A 10,000-nucleotide genomic window follows, 5' to 3' on the forward strand; every position below is an offset into this window, starting at 1 on the left:
GGTAAAACTGAATCTAGGTTTGTATCTGCCAGGAATATAATTTACAAGTTCCCTGAATGGAATAGGGTTTAAATTGGGGGGGGAGGGTGGAGGGTAAAAACCGATTCTAGGTTTGTGTTCTGCCAGGAATATAATTTACAAGGTTTGGAAAGGACTTTTCAAATACTGTACCAAATAAATTAAAATAGCAAGACAAGACACTTATATTATACTAGTGTACAAAGTTACAGATATTAATACAAGTAAAGAGAAGGATTTAAATAAACAACATCTATTTAGGAATTACAAAACGTTGAGACGATAAAAAGTTGATTTGGCAAGTTATCAGCGTCGGTCTTTTCTCTCCTTCCTGTACAGTAGATATACGTAGATGAAGTTCAGCGGAACATCCGCTTGGTGTGCTGCTGCTGCTGCTGGTTCAACTCAGCCTTGCTTCCTCCAAACCCAGCTTCCTCCAAACCCAGCTTCCTCGGTTGTTTTTAGCATGGGACACCACCACCACCACGGTAATGCTACCAGCTAGAGACATACTTCCCTAAAGACAACTGCTTTTAAAAACATTAACCTAACTCGGAGTAAACACACACCGACAATGCCAAGGAAAAGGAAAAATGGGTATAGCCCAGCGAGAGTACCCGGGTTGTCAAACGATAACAGTAACAACTACTACCGACTACCGGGAGCTGGTGACGGTGCGCCGCCGCCGCCGAGAAGTGAATTGAACACCGGGAGTAACTCTCACCACTACCGTAGTACTAATACGGTCGTTAGAACAAACTCAATAGACATCTCCTCTACTTGTCAGGACAAGGACGAGATAGTGAGGAACATGCAGGAGATGTTTTCTCACCTGGACCCAGAAGTTCTGTACATTGTGTTGGCCGAGTGTGACTTCAAAGGTATAAGGACTCTCTCACTGACAATACTGACAAGTTAAATGTACTTAGTTATAACAAAGTCTACTTAGTTTGATAGATAACTAGATATGAACTAGATATGAACTATGTACCTAACGCGATCGGGTGCGTTGCAATAGCAATGCTGGTCCCTTGACCCGATATCCCGTATTGATCCTATGATTATGTGATCAATGTTACATCAGATATTATGTGATCTCACCTCTCTCTCTCTGTCTCTCTCTCTGTCTCTCTCTCTCTCTCTCTCTCTCTCTCTCTCTCTCTCTCTCTCACCCCTGCTCCTCCACTTAGACCTGACACTCAATCTAAACCACTAAATGTTTTTTCTTATTTTCCATAAAGATGAGTGACTACAGTCAAAAGGCCTGGCTAGGATAACAATTTACTTTCCTATCGGATAACTCGGCGGTAGCGTGTACTCTTTCCTATCGGATAACTCGGCGGTAGCGTGTACTCTTTCCTATCGGATAACTCGGCGGTAGCGTGTATTTCAATGTCACGTGTACTGACTGTGAGATCACGTTGTTACATAATGTCCCGGTGTTATGAGGTCACTACAGGTCAACAGTACATATTGGGACTACAGGTCAACAGTACATATTGGGACTACAGGTCAACAGTACATATTGGGACTACAGGTCAACAGTACATATTGGGACTACAGGTCAACAGTACATATTGGGACTACAGGTCAACAGTACATATTGGGACTACAGTTCAACAGTACATATTGGGACTACAGTTCAACAGTACATATTGGGACTACAGGTCAACAGTACATATTGGGACTACAGGTCAACAGTACATATTGGGACTACAGTTCAACAGTACATATTGGGACTACAGTTCAACAGTACATATTGGGACTACAGTTCAACAGTACATATTGGGACTACAGGTCAACAGTACAGTCGGACTACAGGTCAACAGTACATATTGGGACTACAGGTCAACAGTACATATTGGGACTACAGGTCAACAGTACATATTGGGACTACAGGTCAACAGTACAGTGGGACTACAGGTCAACAGTACATATTGGGACTACAGGTCAACAGTACATATTGGGACTACAGGTCAACAGTACATATTGGGACTACAGGTCAACAGTACATATTGGGACTACAGTTCAACAGTACATATTGGGACTACAGGTCAACAGTACATATTGGGACTACAGGTCAACAGTACATATTGGGACTACAGTTCAACAGTACATATTGGGACTACAGGTCAACAGTACATATTGGGACTACAGGTCAACAGTACATATTGGGACTACAGTTCAACAGTACATATTGGGACTACAGGTCAACAGTACATAGTGGGACTACAGTTCAACAGTACATATTGGGACTACAGGTCAACAGTACATATTGGGACTACAGGTCAACAGTACATATTGGGACTACAGGTCAACAGTACATATTGGGACTACAGGTCAACAGTACATATTGGGACTACAGTTCAACAGTACATATTGGGACTACAGTTCAACAGTACATATTGGGACTACAGGTCAACAGTACATATTGGGACTACAGGTCAACAGTACATATTGGGACTACAGTTCAACAGTACATATTGGGACTACAGTTCAACAGTACATATTGGGACTACAGTTCAACAGTACATATTGGGACTACAGGTCAACAGTACATATTGGGACTACAGTTCAACAGTACATATTGGGACTACAGGTCAACAGTACATATTGGGACTACAGGTCAACAGTACATATTGGGACTACAGGTCAACAGTACATATTGGGACTACAGTTCAACAGTACATATTGGGACTACAGTTCAACAGTACATATTGGGACTACAGTTCAACAGTACATATTGGGACTACAGTTCAACAGTACATATTGGGACTACAGTTCAACAGTACATATTGGGACTACAGTTCAACAGTACATATTGGGACTACAGGTCAACAGTACATATTGGGACTACAGTTCAACAGTACATATTGGGACTACAGTTCAACAGTACATATTGGGACTACAGTTCAACAGTACATATTGGGACTACAGGTCAACAGTACATATTGGGACTACAGTTCAACAGTACATATTGGGACTACAGGTCAACAGTACATATTGGGACTACAGTTCAACAGTACATATTGGGACTACAGGTCAACAGTACATATTGGGACTACAGGTCAACAGTACATATTGGGACTACAGGTCAACAGTACATATTGGGACTACAGTTCAACAGTACATATTGGGACTACAGGTCAACAGTACATATTGGGACTACAGTTCAACAGTACATATTGGGACTACAGGTCAACAGTACATATTGGGACTACAGGTCAACAGTACATATTGGGACTACAGGTCAACAGTACATATTGGGACTACAGGTCAACAGTACATATTGGGACTACAGGTCAACAGTACATATTGGGACTACAGGTCAACAGTACATATTGGGACTACAGTTCAACAGTACATATTGGGACTACAGGTCAACAGTACATATTGGGACTACAGGTCAACAGTACATATTGGGACTACAGGTCAACAGTACATATTGGGACTACAGGTCAACAGTACATATTGGGACTACAGTTCAACAGTACATATTGGGACTACAGGTCAACAGTACATATTGGGACTACAGTTCAACAGTACATATTGGGACTACAGGTCAACAGTACATATTGGGACTACAGTTCAACAGTACATATTGGGACTACAGTTCAACAGTACATATTGGGACTACAGTTCAACAGTACATATTGGGACTACAGTTCAACAGTACATATTGGGACTACAGTTCAACAGTACATATTGGGACTACAGGTCAACAGTACATATTGGGACTACAGTTCAACAGTACATATTGGGACTACAGGTCAACAGTACATATTGGGACTACAGGTCAACAGTACATATTGGGACTACAGTTCAACAGTACATATTGGGACTACAGGTCAACAGTACATATTGGGACTACAGGTCAACAGTACATATTGGGACTACAGTTCAACAGTACATATTGGGACTACAGTTCAACAGTACATATTGGGACTACAGGTCAACAGTACATATTGGGACTACAGGTCAACAGTACATATTGGGACTACAGGTCAACAGTACATATTGGGACTACAGGTCAACAGTACATGTTGGGACTACAGGTCAACAGTACATATTGGGACTACAGGTCAACAGTACATATTGGGACTACAGGTCAACAGTACATATTGGGACTACAGGTCAACAGTACATATTGGGACTACAGGTCAACAGTACATATTGGGACTACAGTTCAACAGTACATATTGGGACTACAGGTCAACAGTACATATTGGGACTACAGGTCAACAGTACATATTGGGACTACAGGTCAACAGTACATATTGGGACTACAGGTCAACAGTACATATTGGGACTACAGTTCAACAGTACATATTGGGACTACAGTTCAACAGTACATATTGGGACTACAGGTCAACAGTACATATTGGGACTACAGGTCAACAGTACATATTGGGACTACAGGTCAACAGTACATATTGGGACTACAGTTCAACAGTACATATTGGGACTACAGGTCAACAGTACATATTGGGACTACAGTTCAACAGTACATATTGGGACTACAGGTCAACAGTACATATTGGGACTACAGGTCAACAGTACATATTGGGACTACAGGTCAACAGTACATATTGGGACTACAGTTCAACAGTACATATTGGGACTACAGGTCAACAGTACATATTGGGACTACAGGTCAACAGTACATATTGGGACTACAGTTCAACAGTACATATTGGGACTACAGGTCAACAGTACATATTGGGACTACAGTTCAACAGTACATATTGGGACTACAGTTCAACAGTACATATTGGGACTACAGGTCAACAGTACAGTGGGACTACAGTTCAACAGTACATATTGGGACTACAGGTCAACAGTACATATTGGGACTACAGGTCAACAGTACATATTGGGACTACAGGTCAACAGTACATATTGGGACTACAGTTCAACAGTACATATTGGGACTACAGGTCAACAGTACATATTGGGACTACAGGTCAACAGTACATATTGGGACTACAGTTCAACAGTACATATTGGGACTACAGGTCAACAGTACATATTGGGACTACAGTTCAACAGTACATATTGGGACTACAGTTCAACAGTACATATTGGGACTACAGGTCAACAGTACATATTGGGACTACAGTTCAACAGTACATATTGGGACTACAGGTCAACAGTACATATTGGGACTACAGTTCAACAGTACATATTGGGACCACAGGTCAACAGTACATATTGGGACTACAGGTCAACAGTACATATTGGGACTACAGGTCAACAGTACATATTGGGACTACAGTTCAACAGTACATATTGGGACTACAGGTCAACAGTACATATTGGGACTACAGTTCAACAGTACATATTGGGACTACAGGTCAACAGTACATATTGGGACTACAGTTCAACAGTACATATTGGGACTACAGGTCAACGGTACATATTGGGACTACAGGTCAACAGTACATATTGGGACTACAGGTCAACAGTACATATTGGGACTACAGGTCAACAGTACATATTGGGACTACAGTTCAACAGTACATATTGGGACTACAGGTCAACAGTACATATTGGGACTACAGTTCAACAGTACATATTGGGACTACAGGTCAACAGTACATATTGGGACTACAGTTCAACAGTACATATTGGGACTACAGGTCAACAGTACATATTGGGACTACAGGTCAACAGTACATATTGGGACTACAGGTCAACAGTACAGTCGGACTACAGTTCAACAGTACATATTGGGACTACAGGTCAACAGTACATATTGGGACTACAGGTCAACAGTACATATTGGGACTACAGGTCAACAGTACATATTGGGACTACAGGTCAACAGTACATATTGGGACTACAGGTCAACAGTACATATTGGGACTACAGGTCAACAGTACATATTGGGACTACAGGTCAACAGTACATATTGGGACTACAGGTCAACAGTACATATTGGGACTACAGGTCAACAGTACATATTGGGACTACAGTTCAACAGTACATATTGGGACTACAGTTCAACAGTACATATTGGGACTACAGTTCAACAGTACATATTGGGACTACAGGTCAACAGTACATATTGGGACTACAGGTCAACAGTACATATTGGGACTACAGTTCAACAGTACATATTGGGACTACAGTTCAACAGTACATATTGGGACTACAGTTCAACAGTACATATTGGGACTACAGTTCAACAGTACATATTGGGACTACAGGTCAACAGTACATATTGGGACTACAGGTCAACAGTACATATTGGGACTACAGGTCAACAGTACATATTGGGACTACAGGTCAACAGTACATATTGGGACTACAGGTCAACAGTACATATTGGGACTACAGGTCAACAGTACATATTGGGACTACAGGTCAACAGTACATATTGGGACTACAGGTCAACAGTACATATTGGGACTACAGGTCAACAGTACATATTGGGACTACAGGTCAACAGTACATATTGGGACTACAGGTCAACAGTACATATTGGGACTACAGGTCAACAGTACATATTGGGACTACAGGTCAACAGTACATATTGGGACTACAGTTCAACAGTACATATTGGGACTACAGGTCAACAGTACATATTGGGACTACAGGTCAACAGTACATATTGGGACTACAGGTCAACAGTACATATTGGGACTACAGGTCAACAGTACATATTGGGACTACAGTTCAACAGTACATATTGGGACTACAGTTCAACAGTACATATTGGGACTACAGGTCAACAGTACATATTGGGACTACAGTTCAACAGTACATATTGGGACTACAGTTCAACAGTACATATTGGGACTACAGGTCAACAGTACATATTGGGACTACAGTTCAACAGTACATATTGGGACTACAGGTCAACAGTACATATTGGGACTACAGGTCAACAGTACATATTGGGACTACAGTTCAACAGTACATATTGGGACTACAGTTCAACAGTACATATTGGCACTACAGTTCAACAGTACAGTGGGACTACAGTTCAACAGTACAGTCGGACTACAGTTCAACAGTACATATTGGGACTACAGTTCAACAGTACATATTGGGACTACAGGTCAACAGTACATATTGGGACTACAGGTCAACAGTACATATTGGGACTACAGTTCAACAGTACATATTGGGACTACAGTTCAACAGTACATATTGGGACTACAGGTCAACAGTACATATTGGGACTACAGGTCAACAGTACATATTGGGACTACAGTTCAACAGTACATATTGGGACTACAGGTCAACAGTACATATTGGGACTACAGGTCAACAGTACATATTGGGACTACAGGTCAACAGTACATATTGGGACTACAGTTCAACAGTACATATTGGGACTACAGGTCAACAGTACATATTGGGACTACAGGTCAACAGTACATATTGGGACTACAGGTCAACAGTACATATTGGGACTACAGTTCAACAGTACATATTGGGACTACAGGTCAACAGTACATATTGGGACTACAGGTCAACAGTACATATTGGGACTACAGGTCAACAGTACATATTGGGACTACAGTTCAACAGTACATATTGGGACTACAGTTCAACAGTACATATTGGGACTACAGGTCAACAGTACATATTGGCACTACAGGTCAACAGTACATATTGGGACTACAGGTCAACAGTACATATTGGGACTACAGGTCAACAGTACATATTGGGACTACAGGTCAACAGTACATATTGGGACTACAGGTCAACAGTACATATTGGGACTACAGGTCAACAGTACATATTGGGACTACAGTTCAACAGTACATATTGGGACTACAGTTCAACAGTACATATTGGGACTACAGGTCAACAGTACATATTGGGACTACAGGTCAACAGTACATATTGGGACTACAGTTCAACAGTACATATTGGGACTACAGGTCAACAGTACATATTGGGACTACAGGTCAACAGTACATATTGGGACTACAGGTCAACAGTACATATTGGGACTACAGGTCAACAGTACAGTGGGACTACAGGTCAACAGTACATATTGGGACTCCCTTTCAACAGTACATATTGGGACTACAGGTCAACAGTACATATTGGGACTACAGGTCAACAGTACATATTGGGACTACAGGTCAACAGTACAGTGGGACTACAGTTCAACAGTACATATTGGGACTACAGGTCAACAGTACATATTGGGACTACAGGTCAACAGTACATATTGGGACTACAGGTCAACAGTACATATTGGGACTACAGGTCAACAGTACATATTGGGACTACAGGTCAACAGTACATATTGGGACTACAGGTCAACAGTACATATTGGGACTACAGGTCAACAGTACATATTGGGACTACAGGTCAACAGTACATATTGGGACTACAGGTCAACAGTACATATTGGGACTACAGGTCAACAGTACATATTGGGACTACAGGTCAACAGTACATATTGGGACTACAGGTCAACAGTACATATTGGGACTACAGGTCAACAGTACATATTGGGACTACAGTTCAACAGTACATATTGGGACTACAGGTCAACAGTACATATTGGGACTACAGGTCAACAGTACAGTGGGACTACAGGTCAACAGTACAGTGTTGAACTGTCACTGGAAGTCAGGAAGTGTCTACATGGAAGAGACAAAGTTATATAAACATGTATGAACATCTCACACACTGCTAAAGAGTTCATTTAACCACCTGTTCCCTCTCTCTCTCTCTCTCTCTCTCTCTCTCTCTCTCTCTCTCTCTCTCTCTCTCTCTCTCTCTCTCTCTCCATCTCTCTCTCTCTCTCTATCTCTCTCTCCTCCATCTCTCTCTCTCTCTCTATCTCTCTCCCCTCCATCTCTCTCTCTCTCTCTCTCTCCCTCTCTCTCTCTCCCCTCCATCTCTCCCTCTCTCTCTCTCCCCTCCATCTCTCTCTCTCTCTCCCCTCCATCTCTCTCTCTCGCCTACCACCCCGTCTCTCTCTCTCTCTCTCTCTCTCTCTCTCCTACCATCTCTCCCCTCTCTCTCCTACCACCCCTTCTCTCTCTCTCTCTCTCTCTCTCTCCTCTCTCTCCTACCATCTCTCCCCTCTCTCTCTCCTTCCACCCCCCTTTCTCTCTCTCTCTCTCTCTCTCTCTCTCTCTCTCTCTCTCTCTCTCTCTCCTTCCACCCCCTCTCTCTCTCTCTCTCTCTCTCTCTCTCTCTCTCTCTCTCTCTCTCTCCTTCCATCTCTCTTCCTCTAGTTGAGAATGCGATGGATTCTCTCCTGGAGCTGTCTGTTGCAGCTGAACGTGTTGGCCCCCTCCCTCCCCTCCTCTCTGGGTTTGAGCTCGCCGCAGCTCTCCTCACGCCCCAACACGACCCCTCTAAACCAGACCTTCACCCCCACCCTCCTACAGGGGAGACCGCTGTCCCCCTCTCCCCTCCTCTCCGCAGCGAAAATGACCGGGACCTGATCACTGACTTGACAGAAGAGTTTGATGTTCTGATCGACCGTGAGCTGGAGACTCTTACCATACAGCAGGAAGCTGGAGAGAAGAGCCACGGTGATCTTCACTCCACCTCCTCTTCCTCGTCCGTCTCTTCCCGCTCCTTCCTCGTTCAGCCCCCGGGCGCCCAGCAGCAAGCCCTGCCACAGCTGCACCAGTCCAGCCCAAGAGCCTCAGCCCCCAAGAGGGGGCCCCCAGGGGACCAGCCATTCCCCGACAGGGTGTTCTCACCTGGGCAGGCTAGTGGACCTCACTCCCCTGTCTCTGGCCTGAGCCTCAGCTTCTCTGGAGGAGCACTGGGTTACCAGCAGCAGAAATCATTACTGGACTTCAGCCATCTGATTTCATCGTCAGCCGAGACGGACAGAACTAAACCCAACCTGCCTTTGGACCTGGGGGCCTCCGATCGCCGCTCTGCATTCCAGGCGTACAGGAAACTGGACCAGTTCACTGTTTCTCCAGAGGGCGGGCGGACCGTACCACCAGGCGGCATAGTAACGGGGGCGAGGACGAAGACGAGCGTC

At 43.6% G+C, this 10,000-nt stretch overlaps 1 protein-coding gene across 1 annotated transcript in view; it reads left to right on the forward strand.

The window, feature by feature from the left end:
• The first annotated feature begins 437 nt into the window (after positions 1 to 437).
• The window catches only part of LOC106592047 (uncharacterized), a 63,563-nt gene continuing 54,000 nt past the window's right edge, over positions 438 to 10,000 (forward strand). The window contains 2 exon segments of the mRNA XM_045712705.1: positions 438 to 899; positions 9,231 to 10,000. The exon segment at positions 9,231 to 10,000 is cut by the window's right edge and continues 347 nt beyond it. Coding sequence (XP_045568661.1) covers positions 593 to 899; positions 9,231 to 10,000 — 1,077 coding nt within the window. The 5' untranslated portion in view covers positions 438 to 592.

This window comes from Salmo salar, unplaced genomic scaffold, assembly GCF_905237065.1.
Source record: "Salmo salar unplaced genomic scaffold, Ssal_v3.1, whole genome shotgun sequence".
Lineage (NCBI taxonomy): Eukaryota > Metazoa > Chordata > Actinopteri > Salmoniformes > Salmonidae > Salmo > Salmo salar.